The sequence below is a fragment of the Equus przewalskii genome, chromosome 15 (assembly GCF_037783145.1).
Source record: "Equus przewalskii isolate Varuska chromosome 15, EquPr2, whole genome shotgun sequence".
In the NCBI taxonomy this organism is placed as follows: Eukaryota; Metazoa; Chordata; class Mammalia; order Perissodactyla; family Equidae; genus Equus; species Equus przewalskii.
Genome location: NC_091845.1, coordinates 18,497,904 through 18,522,881, shown reverse-complemented (window position 1 = coordinate 18,522,881; position 24,978 = coordinate 18,497,904). Strand labels below are relative to the sequence as shown.

General features: G+C 42.8%; 1 protein-coding gene across 6 annotated transcripts in view; it reads right to left on the bottom strand.

The window, feature by feature from the left end:
• Nucleotides 1–24,978, bottom strand: part of PDZRN3 (PDZ domain containing ring finger 3) — a 234,301-nt gene that overhangs the window by 65,001 nt on the left and 144,322 nt on the right. The window contains exon 1 of one of the 6 annotated variants that reach the window (XM_008522188.2): nt 4,197–4,358. The exons of 4 other annotated variants lie outside the window; for them this stretch is intronic. In XM_008522188.2, coding sequence (XP_008520410.2) covers nt 4,197–4,214 — 18 coding nt within the window. In that variant the 5' untranslated portion in view covers nt 4,215–4,358. Of the gene's footprint in view, nt 1–908; nt 1,097–4,196; nt 4,359–24,978 lie in introns of those variants that run through there. One more of the 6 variants, XM_070576775.1, reaches the window with a different exon arrangement.

Genomic DNA, 24,978 nt, shown 5'->3' with positions numbered 1-24,978 from the left:
TGAGTTCCACTGTGCATTCTAATGGCATTGGCTTTTAGAAAATATTTCCCAAATTATAACTTGAGCCTTACTTCGCATGGTATAAGTTCACCCACATTACTCTATCCTGGACTGAGATGCCACACATCCCACAAACCTTCTCTCTAGCAGTTCTTTATCCTATAGAGCTTATTAAACATTCCCAAGCCCTTGCTAAACTTATTACTAAGCTATTTCAACTTATATTAAAAATGGGTGACACTGCTAATGAATGTGCAGATTGGGATCATAATTCACACACATACTGAATACAAATGGTGTGGAACAGCTAGACTCCAGCTGATCAATTCCACCAACGGATATTGAGGCCCACCATGTAATCTGACACATTAATAAGTCACAGTTCATTTCCTTTTTTTTGAGGCAGGGGAGAGGACATACCACACATATTAATCAATACATTTTTAATAAAGGAATAACCTACTCCCAAAAAATAAGTATATACATTCCAAAGGACTTGTAGGACTTTGCAAATTGAAAGAAATTCATGTTGTTTCAGGGTGCAAGTCTAAATGCCAGGGGCATTCATGTATTTCTTCTACCTAGACTAGGAGAAGGATAAAAACCATCCCACAGCATCAAGAGTACTCTGGCTGGGTTATGCCCACCCGTGAAAGACAGAACTAACGGGCTAAAGAGGAAAGACCGGCTGATGCTGCTCATCAGGGACCTTAGTTCCTCCAGCCCCTCTGGATGAGACCATCACAATTCACGGTCAAAAAGGTTCTCCCCCGGCTCCTTATTTCTAGGATGACTTGGAACATTTCTCATGCTCTTAAAGAAAAGCCGACACACTCCAACTTTACACACGCCCACCTCTACTTGGAGCTAGCCCACCGGGGAGACCTCCCGTCACCGCCCAGCCTGACCTGTACACTCCGTGTCGGGAAGAACCCACTATCGTGGCAGGGAGAGTCCTGACGTCTCACTTCAGAAGCCAACGCACAATGTCAACGCACCGCTTGCCAGACGACATCCTGTGCTGTGTTCCTCAGAGCTGCAAATACTTCTTTGGGTGGGGAGCAGACTCTGGGGACACCGAAACTGGCTCAAATCCACAGGCCATAAAGTAATTACTGGTGTCTTTCAGGGCAAGTGCAGTAAAAAATAATTGCTCTCAAATTTTTACTGCTAATGAATGATTGGTACAGTCAATATTTGTGTTGTTGGGAGTGGATATGTATAAGTGTGTCTATGTGTGTGTGCACAAGAGAAGGAGAGAGAGAGAGAGAGAGAGAGAGAAGAAGAAGAAGAAGAAGAGAGAGAGAGAGGAAGAGAGGGATTGAGAGGGACCAAGAGGAGAAGAGTCTTTTGGATGCAAACACCCAAACCGGTCCGTCAGCCCGGTTAACAACTCTGAACCGCCAGACCACAAATGCTGAATATGTTGACTTTAAATGTCTACAGGGAACATATGCCACGGATCAAAGAACACACTGATTAATCCAACAGAGACCAAAGTCTGTCACTTTGGTCATGGTGCAAAGACGCGCTAAACTGGGTCACTAAAAAGAGTAAATAAATAGGAGAAAAAGACCAAAGCAAAATTGGTTTCAAAGAGGGGCTGAGCTGCCGACTACCTGTCTAAATGTGACTTGGCTTGACTGGGTAAATATCTTTCCTTCTCCAGCACATCTGCCCACTTGTGTTCAAGCAGCACTTCCCCTTTCTTAAAACAACTACCAGCTTGCCGACGCCAGCTAACTCTCACTCACACCGTAATCACTTCATATTACATTAGGTCATCAGCTTTCCCTCTGTTGAATCCCACAGACATTCCAGCTTCTCATCACACACACAGCCCTATAAACATAGATTTAAAGATAACTCTGCTCATGTTGCTTACTGGGAAGATGGTTCTCATAAGTAACAGGAATCCATCACTAGCATGAACAGTCAACACAAAGAGAAAACTGTGAGAGCCAAACACAATTGCATCTTTACTAGTATATGGAAGAAATAAACCGCCATGTTTTTACGGGCCAGTTGGCTTGTCTGGTTAGGACGTGGATGCAGCTGAGGCCTCGGTGGTGAGCCTGATTCCCTTGTGAAGAGGACAAATGGCCTCACGGCTACAGAATCAATCCTTATCTCCATCCACCATCCCACAAATATACACATGATAAAAGCAAAGACATGGTCAATATGGTAGGTTAGTAGTGGGGTCTCAGGCAGACGGGGGACGGGGCGGGTGAATTTAGAGTTGAGCAACAAATACATTTCTTTTCTCTGCCACCAACATGATGACAATCACTTGTTATTTTCTCCCAAGAAACCAGAAAATATCTGCCACACAGAATTCTCCAAAACTAATATGGGAATACACGCTTTGTGTAATTTTATTTAAATGTGCTTCTCTCTAACTTCACTGAGGGCAGAGCCATGTGCTGGGAACTCCATGCTCACAGGGGACAAAATGTAAGGTCAAGTCAGTTCTGGCTGGGCCAGGCTTCTAGACCATCCCACTGCCACCCCAACTGGTACTATTATTCATGCATTGATTTAATACTTGGAATTCCAAAGCAGAGGCATTTCCTTTCAGCTTTCTTTGCGGGACACCATATTTTACTTGGTTTTAAGTTTTGAGTTACCCCAATGCTATCCCCCCAAAACCAGGCTAACATTTTACTAAAAGGATACGGTTGAATAATTTTATAAGTCATTCATGAGATAACAACTGGCGCCAACAAAGCGAGCTTTCCAAAGGAAATTCTTTTTAACCAGCCACATATCTGTTTTTCTGAAAGTCCACTGCAGTTGTCCTTAATGTGTTCTTCTGCATAATTTATTGGGCAGCTGTCAAACATGCATGCTCTCCTGTCTCATATCTGACATTTGTACAGTGAGAAATGACATCGGAATGGGCTACGAACAAACAGACACTCTGATTGAATAAGTGAAAGAAAAGGAGTACGATGATGAGAGAAAACAGTTGGGAGAAAGTATGCTACACCCTTGTCCAGCAGACAGGCCTATGAACGATTTTACTGTTAATTCTTGAACAGTCCACAGAAATTGACTTACTTCACAGAATCACTTCACAACGGCTTAGGCCTTTTTTTTTTTAAAGTATAGTAATTTCAAAATACACAAAGTCATTTCTTTATGCTTTAGCATACATATAAATCTACATATAATTTATATAATCTACAATGATTTTATCAAGTCAACAATGTTGACATTATAATGAAAAGCACTGGTTGAAAAACTAACTTAAATTTCTCCGAAGAGAAATTTAATTCCTACAAGTGGGTCAAACAATGGAAATCTGAAAACCTCCCAGGCACGTGTGAATCCACGAAGCATTGTTACTAAGCTAACATATTCATTCTTTTTGATCTCCTTCCATTTCCTGCATTGTATTCAGTGCCTCTTATCCTTGTCCAACATCAACAGGTCATTCGCAGAGGGGTCAGTGTTGGCCAAGATAAATAACCATTATAAAACCTCTAGCATGTTTTAAATCAACAACCCAAGTGGTCTACTCTGTTTAAAGAATAAATTCCAAATATTTTCACGGCAGAGGGTGGCCAAGGCCCGTGAAAAGTACAGGTACAAATTACAGTTAAATGATCAGATCACAGCAAGCTGTTCCAGCACAAGCTGCCCCCACCTTTTTTTTTTTTTTGAGGAAGATAAGCCCTGAGCTAACATCTGCCGCCAATCCTCCACTTTTTGCTGAGGAAGACTGGCCCTGAGCTAACATCTGTGCCCATCTTCCTCTATTTTATATGTTGGATGCCTGCCTCAGCATGGCTTGACAAGCGGTGCGTAGGTCTACACCCATGATCCAAACCGGTGAACCCTAGGCCTCCGAGGCAGAACGTGAGAACTTAACTGCTGCGCCACGGGGCTGGCCCCAAGGTTCCCCATTTCTAAACCAGCTTGAAAACAAATATAGAAGACAGTGCCCCTTGGGCAGGACAGTAAGCCTGGGCTTCATGCCACAGGTAGGTATGTTTCAGAAGAGTTTCATACACATTGCTGAAATTACAACTACTTATGCAAACGCAGGAGTCCTCACCAAATCTACCAGAGCCAGAGAATGAGAGCCCAGAGGAACTCAGAGCAGGGAGAGGCAGTGATTCTCCTAGACTCTAGCTGTCTCTTCCCCTCCCCAACCCAAAGCCCATTAGCAATGACCGCCACTCCCTCACCTGAGCAAGGCGATGCATGGCGACATCAATATGTCTCCAAACTGTCCCTTCAGAGAGGTAATAGAAAGGGGCCGATGTGAATAGCCCAAGAGTTACTAATATCTAGCTTCGAGAAGGACTACTTCACTCCAGATTTACTTCTTCTGTTTGCTTTGCCTAGCTTGTTACTGGAATTAATCTGCATTATTTAAGAACAGTCATTAAGGTGGGTGGAGCAGCATCTATAAATGCTAAGGACCAAGCAGGCCAAGAATAACATTGCCCATGACCATGATGAAGATCTACATTTATAGCCATGGAGAGATGACTAGAACATGGTGCTGACTGAGAAACAGGAGATTCTAGAATAAACATGAACAGTGTGGCATTATTGTATACATTACTAAACAGGTGGATTAAAAAAAATGCATGAATAAATAAATGAATACATAACATCCAGAGGATGTTTACTCAGATCTCATCTCTTGTGTACTGGGATATCAAATGATTTTAAGTTTCCTCATTATTAAGATTTTTTTTTTGGCATTGATGTTTTGGTCTGATTGAGTTATCATCTTTAGGAAATATGTCTTGAACTTCTACACTCTTAGTGCACAGGCTGATTTCTCCCAGAGTTCCATCCAATTTGGTACCTCCTGTTTCAAGCTGTTTGTTTGGTAGCGTACACATATTCTTGGTGAATTGAACTCTTATCATTTGAGAGTCCCCCTCTCAGTTTTCACAATAAGTTTAAGTTTTTATAATTGGGAAAAGAGGCTGTTTTCATGTAGAAGAAAGAATCACCATGAGTAATGACCAAACCCTATTCTCAGATCATCATCATCAATATGCGTTAAGCATTACTCTGCATTATTTAATTTAATCCTTACAATAACCCCACGAGATAAAAACTCTTGCCTAGAATATTCCTTCCAGTTTGTAGACAAGAAAGGTGACGTTGAGAAGGTTAGGGAACCTACTCAGAATCACACAGTAAGTGCTGGAACCAGAATCCAACCTCAGTTGATCCAACTATAGAGCCTGACCTCTTAATGACGACATGATGCTACGTTGACTTTAAGAAACGGCTCCACCACTATCCTCACACTTGTAAAGAAAGACATTTCAGATCCAGGCAGTCAAGACACTGGCCACTATGTGCCACCTGCGGAAGTCTACTTTCTTAGCCTGTAGAGGCTCTCAGGAGCAAGGAATATGATTTCTGAGCTTCTGTTTTTCTCACTTGCAAAATAGATATCATAATCAATCTTGTTCTAAGAATGAAAAAGTCTTATTTGTTTCCAAAATCCTCTGAGAGGGTGAGATGTAATATGCCAGTTTTAACAACGATGGGTCATTTTTCGCTAGCATTGAGCAAATAAAAGCATAAAACTGCATTTAGGTTTTTCAAACACAGATGCAGACAAGTCAAAACATACATTTTCTTCACTAGACCAACTGTCCTCCTCTGACCTCTTCCTAATTTTCCTGATGATGTCTGAACAGAACATGCTGATTTGGGTAATTCCACAACCATGCACAAAAGTAATCGATGACATCAGCATAGTTATGGGAATTAGACTTATTAGTTAATTACAGAACCAGCAGAGGGAGCACAAACCCTGCATAAATAATCACCATTTCTTCTGAGCTTCTTAAAAAACAGCAGTAATGGTGGTAGGGAGAAATACATTTAAAACTAAATTAGTAGTAGTCAGAAGACGTTCTTTGCTTTCTTGGAACGGTGTTAGGGTAAAAACACAATACACTGTCCATACAGTCTAAAATAAACGTTAGCTTCTTGGATATCTAGGAGAAAGAAAGCTGTGTATGTTTCCCTCGGTATCATGGTGAGACCCTCCCCACCGGAGGAGTAATTAAGGTCAGATGGTGAGACTTGCCCAGAGTTGGCAAATATTGACTTATTCACTATGATATCAGAGCAGCTTTCATTTTAGCTTTGCCCACCCTAACAAAGTCCTGGGTGAGTAGACCAATCTTATTTTCCTAAGATGCAATCAAGGTTTACATTTATGGTTGAGTAAAGATGTGACACAAGTAAAACAAAATAATGCCTATTGGTGGAAAAAAAAAAGAGAATCATATTTTTAAAAAACTATCTGCTATAAGAACTACTAACATTTTAAATAAATGGTCATATTTTCGAATTTGAAGCAGATGACACCGACCTTTTTTTCTGGAAGAACGAATTGCTGATAGACAGTAAAGAGACATAGGTCTCCAACCAAAATAACACTTTCATGTATAAATGGAAGTTAAGAGAAAGGGCATCCATTTATCCATCCTTTGATAGGTTAGGCCAATTGCTTTAAAGACAACTACGACCATCATACCACCACCACCTAGCAAGATGTAAAATTGAGCCACAGAGACGTGGCTATGAATTTCTTCTGTGAATTTTGAGAGGATGGTCTCCACACACTTGAAGTGGAAAAATTAAAAAGGAAATCACAGTACTTACATACTAACATTTAAATTATAGGGGGGCTGGCCTGGTTGCCGAGTGGTTAAGTTCACGTGCTCTGCTTCGGCAGCCAAGGGTTTCACCGGTTTGGATCCTATGCGTACATGGCACCACTTATCAGGCCATGCTGAGGTGGCGTCCCACATGCTACAACTAGAAGGACCCACAACTAAAACACGCAACTATGTACTGGGGGCTTATGGGGAGAAAAAGCAGAAAAAAGAAAAAAAAGATTGGCAACAGCTGTTAGCTCAGGTGCCAATCATTAAAAAAAAGAAAGAAAAGCTCTGATGCGGCCCATCGTTAGGGAAACCTCCACACATTTATGAATAAATAAATAAATAAATAAGTAAATAAATAAATTATATGCACCTGCTAGGACACTAAAGTAAAATGCCTATTTTGAAAAAGTCTCTTGTTGGGGGGTGAGGTGGAGTGAGATGGGGGAGAAATTTCAGCTTAGCTCAAATTCAGAGAGGTATCAAGGCCCAAGAACAGAAGAATAGTGTTGGTGAATAAATGGTATTTGTTGGGTGAAGAAAGACCCAATACATTTTTGTTCAACTCTAACTACAACTAATTCAGGGGATGTTGGAGACAGTCATATTGCTAGAGTGCCTGCTGTTCCCGGGTGCCCCCTGGGCTCCCACTGACCTCTTCTTCCACACCGGGCCCCTGTCCTATGGGCAGTGTTTCCCATCATCCTGCTAACCCAGTGCCTGCGATCCCAGGAATGAGGAACGGCAAAGCCAGCAGCAGCTCTGCCACGGAAACTGGAGGGGCACTCTGGTGCACAGACCTAGAGTATGGTTATCAACGGAGAAAAACGTGCCCTGCCCTTGCTTTTTACCTTTTTCTCCCTTGAAGGACTGAATGTAGTGGACCCTCCAAATGGGGTCCTCAGCCATTGGGTGCAGTCTTCTTTGGGGTGGTTTTGCTTTCTTTATTGACACACTCAGAAAAAAGGAGGCACCACGGTAGTCTAGTGGGTGGACTCAACTCAGGTGTCCAGCAGGTGCTATAAGGGCTGTTAACTGACTGCTCCCAAATGTGAGGCCAACACCTCTCTCAGAGACTGGCCACCTCCGAGTGATGGTTTCTTCTGCTGCTTTGAACAAATCCAAATGAGTTTATCTTACAGGTTCAGGTAATTCCCTGTGAATGGGTCCTATACCTTAGTGCAGATATTTTGGAATCTTTTTTCCATTTAAAGTAATTTTCTTCCAACGGTGGTGTTTATTTGAGGCTTTCATGGCAAAGAAGGATTTACTGAACACCTACCATATACTAGCACAGTGCAAGAAGCCTTAGCTACACGATCTCACTTAGTCCTCAAAACAACTTTAGGACTTATGCACTTTCTTTTATTCCCAGTTCATAGATGGGGAAGCCGGGACTCAGAGCAGTTAAGCAAATTTTCCAGGGTCACCCCACTAGTATGTGGTGGTCAGCAATCACATCCAGATGTCGGTCTGTGGAAGTCCACCCATACCCTTTCCACGAGAGCTCCGCGCATCTCCCATTTCAATAAAGAAAGGCAGATGACAACATGTATGTATGGAAGATGGCAGACTGCACTATTGTTAGCATTCTCATACATACATAGTGGGTGTTTGTTTGTTGTTGTTGTTTTATGCAACTAAAAGTTTGTCGCTTTTGAGAATTAATAGCAAAAGAAAATGAGCAAAAGAATCCTGTCACTGACAAAAAAAAGATCAATAGGTGAGAGAATGATGACTGGAAAACAATGCTCTACGCTAACATTCTCTCCGTGATCTTTAGGGCCTGAGCTATGAGTTGTGTCCTCCACAGGATGACCTTTCTTTTCCATCGCAATGGCCGAAGGTCATTACTGACCCAGTCAGCAAGCCAACTAGCCCCTCATCTGTTGGGAGTCATTAAAACCAAAGTAAATAGGACCAACAGTTTGAGGCCTCCAATCCTGATTCATCTTGACAATCCCCTGGAAACTACAGGTTTCTTACAAATGAAGGAATTTTTAATTTCTCCTCAGGGAGCATATTATCTATCTGGCAAGTGTAGCCCAATCATTTTCTTTCTTTATGACGTCCGTATTTTCTAAATGAAGAGTTTTAACATTGAATGTGATATGGTGTACTCTTAGTAAGCTTTCTTAATTGATAAGAACGAAGAAACAAATTAACAACGCTTCTTTTCATCCAGTAAATGAATTTAACACAGCTTGTCCATGGATTAGGCATGAATACAGGGATTCATGTTATATTTACTATTACTCATTATAATTTGTGTCGCTGGTCTCAGAACGAATGAATCAACAGAGACCAGCACTGGGTCTCGTCCGATCATGTTAGGAAATGGTTGAAAATCTAAACCCTATAATTCATTTCAGTGAAAACAGTCAGGCTTGAAAAGAGCTAACCATTTGTCAGGCCTACGCTACATGTGTATGTTTTTATTTTTAGCATTTAACAGCCATCCTTAGCTAATTTGGCACATAATTCAGGAAGCTGTATAAACTTAGGAGAGGCAGTATGAGTTTGGAGACCCCAGAAATCTTAAAAGAAATCCTTCGGACACGTCCCCCCATTTAACTGAATAAACCCAGAAAGATCTGTGTTAATGGAACCCATCGCACGAGTGTATGAGGCGTCGATTACCTCATGAGTTTATGTTAAAAACAGGTAGTTTGCTTCATTCATCTGTTTAGACACCATCTCCCCCTCAGCAACCCCCAACCATAAAGTTCTCAAGATAATCTGGACACGAAATCCCAAACTTTTCACATAGATTATTGATTTGCTCTTTCAAAGAGAGATCTGGAGACAATATTAAGTCATTTGGATGGTTCTGTGGCCAGTGGATGCATCCTATCACAGACATGTCACACACGCCTGAAAAAGTACATGTCACAGCAACTGCCGAGTCATCCACAGCCAGACGTTCCCCAAGGACAGAGGTTCGGCCGTGGGGCGGCCAGAGACACGTCCATAACTCACTCTGGCAGGGCCAGGGCCTGGACAGAGCTGTCTTTAACTGCCTGCTTGTCATCTCTGAGATACTCTTGGGTGACATTGTGGCCAGAGTAATGAAGAAAATAAATACACAGAATCCCATATATTCCGGGATCCTGAAATGCTCTATTTATTTGCTCAATATTCATTAACGAGGAAAAAAAATTAGAGTTCATCTTTCATGTTTCACATCGATACTGTATGTCATTTTTGCTTGAGCGTAAATTGGGATATGCGTTCTTTCAATTATATAAAAAGCAAGGTGTCAGACAGATTACGCGTTTGCAACAACGCTGTTCTTCATGCTCATAGTTTTGATCGTGAAGGTCTCTCGTTGAAAGGCAAGGGTAATCAGCTCAAAACAATCTGAATGGTAATTTAGCTCTAGAGGTGTCAAATCATAATTTCATCACTAAAGTGTTATATAGCTTGTAAATCTTTAAAAAGGAACTTGATTCCATTTAAGGTCAAGAAGTTGTCTTCCTATGGTATAATGTAACAAGAAGTCTACAGCATTTTTGTTTGGGTATAATGGCACGTTAAGAGAAAATCAAGCCTCCGCTCTTGGACTCCTGATGGCTCTGCCTGTACCATTAGGCAGCTATCCCTATTCTCGATTAACAATAGCAGTGGCTGCAACCATTTAAGTGGCCACCACCAGACACCAGGTACCATGCTAAGCATTCTGCACACACTATCACGTTGAATTTTTTTCAACACCCTTTTGTCATGAGCATTACTGGTCACACTTTTACAAATGAGAACAAGAAGTTTAGAGGCACTAAGTATTATGCCCCACATCAGGATTCATGCCCAGGTCTGTCTTGCTTCCAAGCTGTGTTCTTGACCACTAAAACAGACCACTGCCTTTGGTTGCTCTGCTGTTTTGTGACTACTCCTTGTTGGGACCAACAACGACGGAAAAGAAAAGGCAAAGAGCCATGTGAGGATAAAGTGGGAGCCTTGCAAGGGAGGTGTGCCTACATGTGAGGAGAGAAGGCCAGCTACAGAAAGAAGTGGTCACCTCGTCGGTGGAGCAGTGGCAGAAGTCCTGCTCTCCTGGGGCTCACTGCATTGTGACCTCAAGCAGGGCCCATTCTTCCTCTGTCAGACTTGGGAAGAAAAGATCTAGCAAAATCAAGAAGCAGACAGCTGAGACCCTCAGACAGAAAAGACTGACTCATGACACAGTGTTTGGAAGCTGCCTGGTTTCTCAGTGTCAAGAGGTTTTTGTCCCTAAGACAACCCAAGATACCAGCAGCATGAGGAGCCAGTTTATCACACTGGCTGCTACTGATGACAGATATTCCTCATTATTTGGAAATTACTGTAAGAGGATTTATAACCTAGAGAAGGGTGTCTCTTTCTTTATTTGGAACACAGATTCTGCTCTCCTAGGTTTCTGGACACCCTTGATCACAGTTTCAGCTGCTAAGTATCCCTAGGTTGATTAACTGTAATGGAAGGAGTCTTAGTGATGTTGGAATAGAGTATGCATCCTCTCTTTCCCAACCTACAACGGAAGTGCTCACAGGCAGAGTTGATGCAGCATCCACTGCTTCCCCCCAGAGCCTACCCGGGTGCCTGGTACATACTCAATATTTCACGAATGATGAAGTATACCTTCTTTTGTGTTCTTTAGTTTTTGCATTTTCAATCTCAGCCTCTCCTCTTTTTCTATACATTTTCCTTCCTTCATCTCAGATCAATCATCCTCTTTCTAAAACAAATCACCTTCCTGAGGCTCGGTGATAGAGAATGTGGTCTGAACATCCACCAAATCACTCGTTTCCAGGCTGTAGAATTCGAGGAAGGGATTTGGGAAACAAAACCCCAAATGAAACAAAACAAAATATCCCTTTCTAATTTTTTTAAGGAAAAACCTCTGAAGGGACCAAAACTGAGGAGCAAGACCAGGCCGCCACACAATGATGAGGCGAACCTGGTCTGAAGATCAGAAAATGGCGACTGGGAAGTCACGGTTATTGTTGTACATTATTTGTGTTTAGTGCCAGAGAAACAATTTTCCTTTTGCAATATCTCTGTCCCAATAAAATTAAGAACTTAGTGTAGGATCCAAATTCCCCCCCAAGGAGGCAGCTTAAAAAATTTACTAGTTCTACTGCCATGGGGATTTATGGTTTCTTGTTTAATAGTTGTAGGCTGATATGCCATCAGTTTCTTTGGTCACTAGGTAGATTCCTTTAACTTTCTTTTGAAATACACACTGAACATTTTAAGCAAATTCTGCCCTCCAGTTGACTGAATTTTACATCAACGAATAAATTGTAAGAAGGCTTTGGACTATGTCTCCAAAATAAGAATACCTTAAAATAAAAACAGACACTGAAGACTGTATTTTCCTGAATGTCAGTTGAGCTAATTATGCTTTATGCTAAAGCTTTGTCTATCGGGCAAGAAAGGAAAGGCAACTAGGGGCTCTCTCCTTGCACAGCCTGATGTCTGGGACTATAACATCAGTTTATTCACAGCAGGAGTCTGCTGTAATTGGCAGTTCCATTTTCCCCTACTAGAGGGTAATTCTCTAGCGAGGAAAACACAATGTTAACAAGATTTTACAAATTTGACATATGGTATCCTATCTGAAAAGACCAACAAAAGTAAGTTCCTTCTCTCCCCAAGCAAACAGTTATCACTGGGCAGGACTACAAGAGAGTGTGATAAAAGGAGGTAAGGGCCCCTGGAGTTCTTTTAAAGGGCTGGTAAATCCGTGATCATAAGAAAAAGCCAATTAGTAACAACAAAAGGCAAGAGACTCAGGGTGGATGTGTCTCGGAGAGTTGGGAATGAAATGACAAGGAAACCTCACCTAGAACAACGGGCTTCCTTAATGACCTCTGATCTCGCCTAGGGTATTCAAGGTGAGGATTCAGACCCAGGAGAGAATCCTTAGTGAGGCCATTAAGTTGGGGGTGGGGCTGGTCCATAGTGTGAGTGAAAGAGGGAGTCATAAAAGATGCACAGGACCTAGAAATGGTTCTGGACTTATCTTCGTCTTCTCCCTAAACACGCAGAAACTCTGGAATGAATTTTTAGTGACATTCACATTGCTTTGATGTGAATTCAAAAACTTCATTGCAACATAATTCTTGTTTAAAACCATTCACCCCCAATAAGGTCTCTGGATTCGGTTTTAACTAACAAAGGAACGGAAGAAAGAATATTCCAGTACATAAAAAAACTACGCAGAAATGTATGTAGACTTTGTAGGAAAAGAAAAACAAGGATTTTTTTCCCCTTTCTCCTACAGCATGTTAAGTGCCGCATCATTTCATTCTCTCTTGGTAAGGCATCGCGTAGATTCTAAAGAGGGGCAAAAATGGGTCCCCAGGAATTTATCTTGGATTTTCTGCTGAAATACCCACAGTTTATTGTCTACAGCCATAATCCAGGGCCTGTCACCACACCCCATCTGATCCCCGCTGCAGAGATGGTGCACGACTGAAGATTCATTTTAAGGTTGGTGATCTCTAGGGATGACACGAAGGGATTAACGAGCAGCTTCCAACCACCAGGTACTCACAGTAAAGGCACAGAGTCAGGTCAAGTCCTAATTTTCATGGGGAATTAAACTGCTTTTTGTTACCACCTGGAGACACATAGCTGACGATCAACCAGAATCTGCACAGGTGAAGGAAAGAAGGATGGTAGAGCCACTCTCTTGTTTCAGTGCACTCGACAGCACACTCTGATGCTCCACGAACAGGATTTGTTTCTCCGCTGAGACTGTTTGCTTATTCACTGTTTCTGCCCATTTCTTCTTTACAACCTGGATGTTCTACAGTGGTGCTTCTCAGTAGCACCTGAGCTCTTTCTAAGTCGTACAGGGACAGGCTTTGAATGAACACTGAATCGCAGAACAAGCAAGTTTTGCTTTCTCAAATGTCTTGCTATCCTCCAGATTATGAAAAGGTGAGTGTCTCAGTTTGGTGCTGATATATCTTGCACCTCGCTAATATCTGCTCATCTCAAAGGGAGATAAGGACATGCTAGCGCACAACAGACAACAGAACCCAGCAAGCATCTAATAATGGGCTGCTTTCATTCTCACGGTTATTCCTTCTTTTATGACAAATATTACTGATTTTCCATTTCCAGAAGTTAGAGAAAATTTCCATTTAAAATATAGCTACTCAAGCTAAGTGAAATAAGCTAGTCACAAGAAGACAAATATTGTATGATTCCACTTATATGAGGTATCTAGAGTAGTCAAATTCCTACAAGCAGAAAGTAGTATGGTGATTGCCAGGGGCTGGGGAAGGAGAGAACGGGTAGTTGTCTAATGGGGACAGAGTTTCAGTTTTGCAAGATGAGAAAGTTCTGGAAATTGGTTGCACAACAATGTGAATATATTTAACACTACTGAACTGTACAATTAAAAATGGGTAAATGGTAAACTTTATGTTGTGTGTATTTTATTTCAACAGAAGAAAAATGGAAGACAGACGTAGAAGAAGATGTGACTGTGGGAGAGAGACGTTAACGTTGCTGGCTTTGAGGATGCAAGAAGGGGCCACGAGCCAAGGAAGGTAGGCCGCCTTTAGAAGTGGATTCTCCTCTATAGCCCCCACAAAGGACCGTGGCCCTGCGGAGACCTTGACTATAACTCAGCAGGACACATTTTCGACTACTGACTTCCAGAACCGTAAGATAAATTTGTGCTGTTTTAAGCGCCTCTCTCTCTCTCTCACCCTGAAAAACAGTCACTCAGTTTTCTTGCTTTGAGTCACTTAAAACTATCTGGAAATGAACGTGAACAGGTACATGTCGATGGGAAACTGGCACACAGTGAAGATGGCACCTGAACGCCTCATGTTGGGCAAGCACACACCCTATCTTCTAGGCTGTAAAAGGCAAACCAAGTTTTCCAAGATTTATCATGCATAAGAGGCACCACGACCATGGGGATAGAACGAAAACAGGTGTCTAACATGCTGTGCATATAACTCAGCTGCAGACAGCGGTCTTTAATTATTAAAAGCTCCCTCCCAAACTCTCTCATTGTGTCAATTGATGCAAATCTGAACCAGGAGTTAAATTGGGGATCTGGAGGCAGCAATCCTAGATTTAATCGTGGCTCTGCCACTTACCAGCTGCATAAACCTGGGCTTGTCACCTAATCTCAGCGCCTCAGTTTCTGCAACTGTGAAATGGGGTCATCAGCACTTCCATCAAAAGAGCTGCTGTGAGATTCAAAGAAGAAGCAGCACATCAACTTTTGGCTGGGGCCTGATGCCTAGTACTAGGCATTCTGATTCTACCAAATATCTATTTTCTTTCTGAAAAAAAGAAAAAGGGTTTAGCACTTTAAGATAAATTAAGTCTGAGCAACTCCAGCCACCAGCCTTCCGATATTTTGAAGGTCACATTATTTGGAGTCACGGTGACCTCGGAGTCTCCCACCACGCCGGGGCAGGTGTGCTCCTGGGGATGGCTCTACCATTTGGTCAGCTCTGAGTGAAATTCACCAATGCTGTGTGCTCGCTCACTGTGCAATCGTCCTGAATGTAGGAGCCAGCCCAAAAGCTTCAGCCATTTAATGTTTAAAGCCTGGCCTGAGTGCCAGGTTCATCCACAGCTGTCATTTATCAGCAACACAATACCCCAGGGATAATGTATTCATCAAATGCTTATTGACTTAAGCTGCAGGGTGTTTTTTCTTTCCTAACATTAGAAAATATTGCCTCTGATTTAAATAGTTTTCTTTGCAGGATGGAAAGAAAACAAAGTGCTATTTACACGGCATCCATTTTCTGATTGGATTCATTGATTAAAGGCGAGCACTTACTCATGAAAATATCTTGGGAGCCTAAAGCAGGGTTTCTCAACCTTGGCACTAGTGACATCTTGGGCTGCATAATTCTATATTGTAGGTGCTCTCCTGTGCTTTGTAGGACATTGGGCAGCACCTCTGGCCTCTGCCTACTACTGGCATCTACCTACTACCCCCACCCCCAAGCTGTGGCAACTGAAAATGTCTCCAGACATTGCCAAAAGTCCTGTGGTGGCAAAATCCCCTCCAGTTGAGAACCACTGCATTGGAGTATGATATCAGCTTTCAGACTGCTAACTGTGGCTGTTTGCTAAAAAAAAATAATTAAGATATTTAACATAGGAAGATTCACAGTTATGGCCACTAGTTGTCAACAATCGGAAAGAAGCATTTTTATATTTTAAATAGTGTCCATCAATCCAATAAATATAAATTAAACATAATAATAAGTAAAAATGATTTGTAAACTGTAAAGTATGGTGTTAATGACAGTTAAACTTATAGCAGCATGCTCTAGGACTATACAAAGGATGGGCTGCTTGAGAAAATAACTTTTGATTAACCTGTGCTATTTGCTAAGTACCTTGCTCATACCATCTCATTTGGACCTCATCCTCTGATTTTTACGGATGAGGGAACAAAGGCTCAGGAAAGCTAAGTAACATGATCAAGGTCATTCAGCAGTAACAGGACCAGGGTCTCTCAGCGGATGAGAGGCAGCAGCAGGATCTGAATCTAGGTCTGTAGCTCTCCTATCCCACCTACTGCCTGCCATATGCTGTGGATGCCATTCTGGAATGGGAGGGAGAAACTTATACGCTCTTTGACAAGCCCTTCTGGAAACAATGGCCCATATATCTAGAGAAGCCAGCCAGGGTTGGAGTGAAATCGATAACCTGGAGCTGAAGCCATCTGAACTGGGTAACTTGGGCCTAAATTCAGGGACCCAAGACCCATTGAGCCAACCATCCAAACCAACAAATCACCAAGGGACATTTTTAGGGTCAATCATTAGTACTCGCTGTTCTTTCTTTTCCCCTTAAACATCCAGAAAATTAAGTATCAATGGAATTATCTGAGAGAAAACACATTCCAAATTGACCTGGATAACAAGAAGAAAGAATTTAGATAGTTGTGTAATTTTTAAACTTAGTATCTGTAAGGGGTTGAAATGTGTCCCCTAAAAAGATGCTGAAGTCCTAACCCCCAGTCCTTCAGAAGGTGACCTTATTTGGAAATAGGGTCTTTAGAGGTAATCAAGTTAAGATGAGGTCATTAGGGTGGGCCCTAATCCAGTATGACCGATGTCCCTATAAACAAGGGGAACTCTGGACATAGAGGAAGAGGAGGTGAAGACACAGAGGGAGAAGGCCATGTGAAGACAGGGAATGGCAGGGATGCATCTACAAGCCGCGGGACGCCAAAGAATTGCAAACCACAGAAGCTGGGAAGAGGCAAGGAAGGAGTCCCCTACAGCTTTCGGGGGGGCGGGGGGGGGTGGCGTGGCCCTGCCAACGCCTTGATTTCCAACTTCCAGCCTCCAGAACTTTGAGACAATAAATTTCTCTTTTCTAAGTCACTCAGTTTGTTATGGGAGCCCTAGGGAACTTATACAGTATCTATGTTTCACAAATTAATCCATAAGCTGATTTGGGGAAATGCGTATGGTATGTTTTCAGGGGGTTCTAGAATACTGTATTTGTATGAAGGTAAAGCAGACAGTTTTCTGAGGTGGCTTGTCAAATGAGTTGTGTTCGCCATATGCACGTTTTGGCCCAGTGCCATGTAGTCACACGGCCCTCACCATGCCAAGTGGCAGCTGGACTCACTCAGCCTTCCTCACTGGATTAACTCTCAAAGAGGGCTGGGACTCCCTTGCTGTCTGTCACTGCCTTCTCCCCTCTTCGGGACCTCTGTGGTCTACATTCTCAAGGTATGTCTTTTCTAGGTCCCAGGCAAAACGGCTCCTGGCTTTAGCCCCTATGCTTTGGAATGCTTATTTATACGAATTCTAAAGGATTTGTAAAAATAACCTTAGATTAAAATTTCTATTGTATGACAGCTATATACATAGGCTCAGAGAAAAAGGCAGGCTATTTACTAAACATTGAAACACGTGGCATTAATGTTCACACCTGCCTGGAATGTGGGCAAAGACAGGGTTAAGTGAGTGGGCTACAGGGGGAAAAAACCAAGAACTTTCCTCAGAACTTTTCAAACTGAAGTGTATCACGGATCTACTGTTTTTAAGATACCATCGTGGAGAAAAATCTATGTCAAGAGTTAAAAAGTTCACACCTGGCATTAGTGAAGCAATGCGGAAAACAACACAGCTCATCTCTTGGTGAGCTAGGCCGGGGCTGTTGTTTAATTATTTCAATTCTGGCTTTGTTAGAGCTGCCAGCGCTGGATTTGTTTATAGGTGTCCTTTCCTTCAAATCCGCCCGCAGGGGCTCTCTCATGTCATTTGTCAGGGGCTAAATAGCCCGAGGCCAAGAGTAGATATTTACTTACAGAATCTTCAGACTCTTTTAAAGAGGCCTTTGGGATTTCGCCACTGACCACTCTGTGGGAGGAGGCTCCGGGACACCTTGAGCTGGGTGTTTCTTTTAATTGACTAACCTCTATGTCGCTGTTCAAAACTGCTGTAACCCATACGTGCCCCCGGTCTAAAGCTTCTAATGACCTTTCTCTGGCCCTCAACACATATGGCCGAGACAATGCAAACATCATTTGGAAGATGAGTAAATTCAATAACTCAATTACGGCTGCACCAAAGCGCCATTTATCAAACTCGGACCACCGCACTTCGTCTCTCTTCGCCCTCTGTTTTTCCACGGCCGGGCATTTGGGGAAAGTCACTAATCAATTTAGGAATGATTAAATTGGAATTTGTAACACTTCCCATTATTAAACCTTCAATCTTCATTATGGCAACTTAATGATTACATCATGGCTGAGAAAAACAAATTATGGGTAGCTGGCATCGTTCGGAAAGCTGGAGTAGCAAGTAAATGGTCAAAAACACCCAAAGTCTGATACATGTAGCTGTATAAATGATGGTTTGACGGGTACAAAGGAACACCAAATCACTATTCACTTTACAAAAAATATGCATTAGAACTCCACATAATATGTTGGCCTTTACTGCATTCTTGCTCTTATTATATAGATTGAGTTGATTAACCTGGAGTGAAGAGATGGGAGCCGGGAATCTCTTAAAATTCTATGACAGCTTGGATGTATGCACATGAGCTTTATTCCAGGAAGAAAGTCCAAAGATCCTATCAGATCCTTAAAGGGGTATGTGCATACAGATGAACCCTATTTAGTAAGAGAAGGCATCTTCTACAACTTTCCACTGTTACTTTCTTCCTTTGCCCTTGTTCTCTTTTTCTCAAACTCCAGTATTAGTTCTCTAACCAAAAACTCATTTGCAGAAAATTTTTTTTCTCATTGTTTTAATGATATGGCCAATGTTTTGTGCAGGTTCTCTGCAAATTCTACTGTTAACCATGTCCTCAATGTCAGCCAGTGAAGACTTGGCCATCTGACTTTAGGTACTGACATTCTGATGGGTTCAATTATGGGCAGCTAAGAAAGAATGAAAGAGTGTGAAATTCAAGGAGGTGGGAGGATTATTAGCAGCAGAAAGGGAAAAAACCAGGAACTGAAGATCTATAGGCCCACTCAAACACTATAGCCATTTACAGAGTAGATATTGACAACAATGATGACAATGATAAAAATAATAGAGTTTATCCAGAGTCAGATGATGTGCTAAGCACTTTCATTAAAATTCAATCTTCACTATAACCCTTGAAGTATTATTTTCCTCATTTTACAGAGGAAGAAATGGAGGCTCAGAGAAGTAACTTGCCTGATTGTGGTAGCCAGCCTCCAAATGGCCCCCAATGGGCCCTGTCTGGTATTCACAGTCTTGGATAAGGCCCCAGGGCCGGTCAGTGTGACCAACAGAATACAGCAGAAGTGACTGTATGTCGCTTCTGAGATTATGGTATAAAAGACACTAAGGCTTCCACCTTAGGCACTCTCTTTCTCGGATTACCTGCTCTCACAGAAGCCCACTGTAATGTCATGAGCAGACTCATGTGGTAAGGAACTGAGGCCTCTAGCCAACAGCCATAAGAGTGAACTCGGAGGTGGAACCTCCAGCCCCAGGCAAGCCTCAGATGTCTGCTGCCCCAGGCAACAAGCTAACTATAGCCAGGTGAGAGACTCTGAACCAGAGCCACTCAGCCCTGAGCTACTCGGGATTCCTGACTTCCAGAAACTGTGTGACATAATTAATGTTTGTTGTTTTAAGCTACTAGATTTTGGAGTAATTTGTTACATAGCAATAGATAACTAATATACTAGTCACACATATATAGGTAGTAGAATTTGGACTCAAATCCAAACCCGCCCGGATCTAGAGTTTATATTCTTAGCCACCATGCTACCCTGCTATCACCAACGTTTCTAAATCACTCCTTTATGCACCTAGGACCTCTTTTAAGGGAAAAATCCTTTAGGTCTGCTTGCATTGCCACCTTGGCAGGCACTTTTAGAAGTGGCTATGGTCTTCCCCAGCTTGCCAATCGCCAAAGAAAATGGTCAGCGGTAACAATGGCTTGCCATCCAGACAGATGGGAGAAATCCCAGCGCTTAGCAGGTGTGCCTCCCCTGTTTCTATCAGCTTTGGAAGTTTATTTTATACACACAGGATTTCTAAAGCAAACTGCCAACCACAGCGGTCAGTGGGAAAATATAATCACATCTCATAATTACCCTCTTTATGAAAAAAGGTCAAGCAGATTAAACTCACCAAGTACCATCTTCCACCATGGGGTTTACAGATTAGAGTAAACATACTGCATAATAAGGTCATACTCTCGTGTTCCATCTTCATTTAAAAATTGACTGGGTAAGAAAAATGCCTATGTTAAAACACCGCGGGTTCATAATTTCCTTGCAACCCAACCTTCATTTGTGGTGAGAGTGCAGAGCAAATGCTACTATTATGGTGACGGTGTACACTTTTAAGTTCAGAGAATAGAGAGGCATTAAACAAAAGAGAACCAGCGGGAGACCCATCCATTTTAGGCCCTGGGAAAGGTCCCTCTTGCCAAGTGAAGGGGGAAAAATGAGCCGTAAGGCATTAAGAAAGAAGCAAGCTGTGAAATGAACCAAGGGGTAGATGGTGCGGTTCACGACCTTGCAGCCTCATAACACAGTCCTTCAGCCACGGGGTCGCTAATGAAGGCCGATGCCTGGAAATTAATGGAGTGGTATGGGGAGCTAGGGTGAAAATGGGAGCATGGCGATTTTTCCAGTCCTTTCTGCTCAAAGAGTCAGGGGAGAACGGTTATTAAAGCTCCCAGCACTTTGATAAGTTAATATTTCACCATTATATTATTAGAAGGAGCAAGCCCAGGCATTAAGTATCCAGGCATCTTCTTTTTGAAAAACAGAAGGGATCACCAGCCCCAGAAAGAAGAAAGGGAATACAAGACATGCTCATGGGATTCCAAGCTCTGATGTTCTGATGAGGCAAGAGCCTTCACTTTCTTTTGTTTTAATTCAAAGGGCCCCTTTAGCCAAGTGGACCCTGTGAAAATCCTCCACTGAGCTCACACCCTAATCACGTCCTTCCAAAAGTCTCACAAATAGATATTTACAGCAAACACGAAACCCCAACGTGCTGACTTATGAAAGGCGATTTGTTCCATCTGTGAATTGAGACCTGAAACCTTTCTGCTTTCATGTTAGCTGTCATTTTTCTCCAACAAATGAAATGAATAATTCCTCCTCATGGCAGTCAATTTGAAATTCACAGGGATTTTCCCCCTCTCTGAACCCATTAGATTTTGTTGCATAAAACCCATCTCATAAAATAAACCTCTCAAAGTTGTAAATTAAAAAATAAACATTCTTGAGAAAATGTCAAATGCAGGCCTGAGAGAAAGGCCAAAAAATCCATTTAAGGGAATATTGCAGTGAATCTGTCCCCAGAAAATTGGGGGGAAACACTCAGACTGGGGATTGAATCTAAATTCAGTGCCTTCAGCCAGTTTGTAATGAAATGAACCTTTAGCTAGGGGTTGCTATATACTTTTAGAACAGACTGTAAGATGAGCTGTGCTTGCAGTAGGGGGAGATCAAAAATACATACCAGAATATTAAAGTAAAACGTAGGATGCTCAAATGGCAGAGGGGCAAACACAAGTGTTTGGCACCATCTCCGGGCATGCAGATAAAAAGTCACAGACAATACTCCCCACTCATGTATGGGGTTACACTTACCCTATAAAATGTACCCATATTACTGATTGCTCAGGGGCTAGGCATTCAGTGCAAATCTTTAATTCCAGGGAAGTCTTCCTAGGGTCTCTGGTGAGCTCTCCACCTTCACGGTTTGGGATGTGACTCCACACACTTAGAGATAGAGTACCCAACAGTACTCAAGTACCACTGTGGGAATCGGCCTCCAAGATGCCCCAACGACCACTGCCTCCTGGTATTCACACCCTTGTGTAGTCCCCTCTTGGACTGTGCCAGGGCTGTTCTGTGTGACTAACAGGATGTGGTAGAAGTGATGGTAGGTCACTTCCAAGATTAGGTTATAAAAAACACTGCAGTGTCCATCTTTTCCTCATTTCCCCGTCCCCTCCTTTCTGATCATTCACTGTGGGGGAAGCCGGTTGGCACGTCTTGAGCAGCCTTTGGGAGAGGCCCACATGGTGAGGAACTGAGGCCTCCCGACGACAGCCAGTTAAGACCTGAAGCCGTGCCAACAGCCCTGTGAGTGAACCACTGTTGAAATGCATCTCCAGATGACCGCAGTCCTGGTCGACAGCTTGACTGCAACCTCATGAGAGACAGACCTTGAACCAGAACCACCCAGCTAAGCTTCCCCCAGATTCTGGACCCTCAGAAACTGTGTAAGATGTAAGTTTTTATTTTTTAAAGCAATAAATTGTGGGGCAATTTGTTACCCTGCAATAGATAACTATTACAACCACTGTTGACAACACGTATTTATTGAGGTCTTATAATGTACCAGATAGTGTGCGAAATGTTTTTCATGAACTATCTCACTTCATAATACGTCACACCCTATTAGGAAGGTCCCATTTTATTATTCCCAGTTGTACTTCATGGGGTTGCAATGGGTATTATGCGACATGTAAAGCACTAAAACAGTGCCTGGTATGCAGTAAGCACTTACCAAACGTTAGCTATTAAGACAATTAGTATTCCCATTAGATAGAAGAGGAAACCAAGGCTCAGGAAGAGAAAGTGCCTTGGTCTAGACCACACAGCTGGGACGAGCAATCATGGATAGATTCCAGGTCTCTCTGGTTCCAAGGCCCATGTTCTTAACCCAGGATGCCTCCTCTGACAGAGCAGTCTTCAATAACAAAATAAAATAAAATGTATGCTAAAAGCAAAGGTAAATAATTCCCAGATTGTCCACAGTCTTGGATGATGCACAGTAAAATCCTCTTTGTGTGGGCTGCTGACTGAGCCAATAGTATTTCCTAATGCTCCAAAAGTGTTCTCAAACATCCCCAAATCAGGAAAGCAAGGACTCATGAGCCTCCAAAAAGCTGATAACAAATCAAGATTTTTTATTTGGTGCAAAAATTTATTGAATACCAATGACATTTAGAGCATGGAACTGGCTAAATGCTGCCCGGCGTCACTAACTCATGGTTATCTTTAAGACAAAATCAAAACACAGAAGGGTAAATGTTTGTTACTGTGACTAAATCCTGAACCTGCAGAGAAACTGGAACTTAAAAGTTTTGGCTACTGGGTTCAGGAGTAGTTGGAGAATTTTAAACAGTCCAAGAGAGGTCCAGCCCTCTGACCAATGTTGCCTTTTTTCTTCAGTGGATCTCAGCTGGGGTTATAACCTCTAAAAGATTAACACGGATTAACAGAAACTGCATGCTGATATTGCTTTAAAAATCCATTTCGACCAAGTCTTATAGAATTGATTAATGAACATACAGCTTTTATCTTTGGAGCAGAACCTTAGGTTCTATATAATTCGCCCCTGAATGAACATCTGTTCACTATCAAGACTTACTTCTCATGAGCACTCGTGGGATGGGAAAAGAAGAAATGTAGCCTGAATCCTATTCTACCTTCAAGACTTCTCTGCTCCTTTGAGCTCAGGCAGCTTGAAAAAGGGCCTGGCGTCTTAAGATCTCATTTCTTTATGATACTAATATTATATATCAAAGTAACCCAGCAACTTCAAATAAAACTGCCACTGAGAGAATCCATGCTCTTTGGGCCCCAAGGACGAAAAGTTAAATTCTGTTTTTCAGTATGTTCAAATCGTGAAGGGAGCAATTAGCAGAACCCAACCTGGAGCGCCTCTCCTTCGAGGAGGGGTTCCTTTCTGCCAGCGTACACTTTCCCACAGTCGACCAGGTGAGCTCCCTTTCCACCTTCCCTCCACAGCTTGGCCACATCCAGTAGCTCTCTGAGAACACCAAGGGGGAGTCATCCACCAGCCTGCTGTAGCCCCAGGCAGGCACCTGTTGGAATTGCTCAAACCTGAGATCCACGCGTGGGCTCAGCCTGAGATGCTGATCACCATTTGTGTGGCCACTGGGAAGTGCTTCGAAATGGTCTTTGTAATGAGAGCTTTGACGAAAGGGCCCAAGTCTTTCCCCTTTCCCCTCTTCAACCAGCATAACTAGATGGATGGAGCAACCCAAAGCAACCCTGTCTCCCCCCCTACCCTGCCCATGCCCATGCTCCCAATTCATTGCATGGGAGCTCAGCTCAGCCTTCACAAATGTTGTGGGCTCTCATATGTTTTCTAAAAAAGAGCCGTGATTCCTACATGGCTGTGCGTGGTGGTATTATTTGGGGAAGCTGGAGGGACAGACTGAGTGGGAGGGGTAGAGGATGGGAGGAAGAGAAGGAAATTAGGTTAGGTGTAAGAGACAGTGTAGTGCACTGGAATACAATTTCCAATACAGACGCTGGCACCAGGTGTTCCAATAAGCCCTTTTGTTCGTAATGTGATTTTATTGGGGGCAATCCAATTACGGAGAAGTTCAAAACACCATCTTTAGGGGAAGGCCTGAGGCCCGGGTCTAACTATTAATAACTCTATTAATACTTCTCTTCACCAGACAAGCCGCGTCTGCCCTTGGCTGTTGGGACTGCCCGCCAGAGAGGGCCCTAATCCTCAAACCACTGGGGCATGAAGGCCAGCCTGAGGTCTGGTATGGCTGAAGCCACTGTTGTCAAAACTGTGGCCAACATGCTATAAAGTCCAGAAGACTTCAAATCTCTCGGAGCTGAGCAGCCCACGAGCCCTTTGCGATGTGGTGCTGTGCTGCCGAGAGCCCCGTCGACCCTCCGTATTCTGCCTCTGCTGAACCGGCGTCTGTGCAAGATGCAGGCAAGCAGGCTCAAGTGCCTGGTCCTCTGCCCATGCGGGCCTCCGCTTGGCAACGCTTCCTAATTTTAGCTGAGCTCTCTTCTAAACCATGCTGAAAG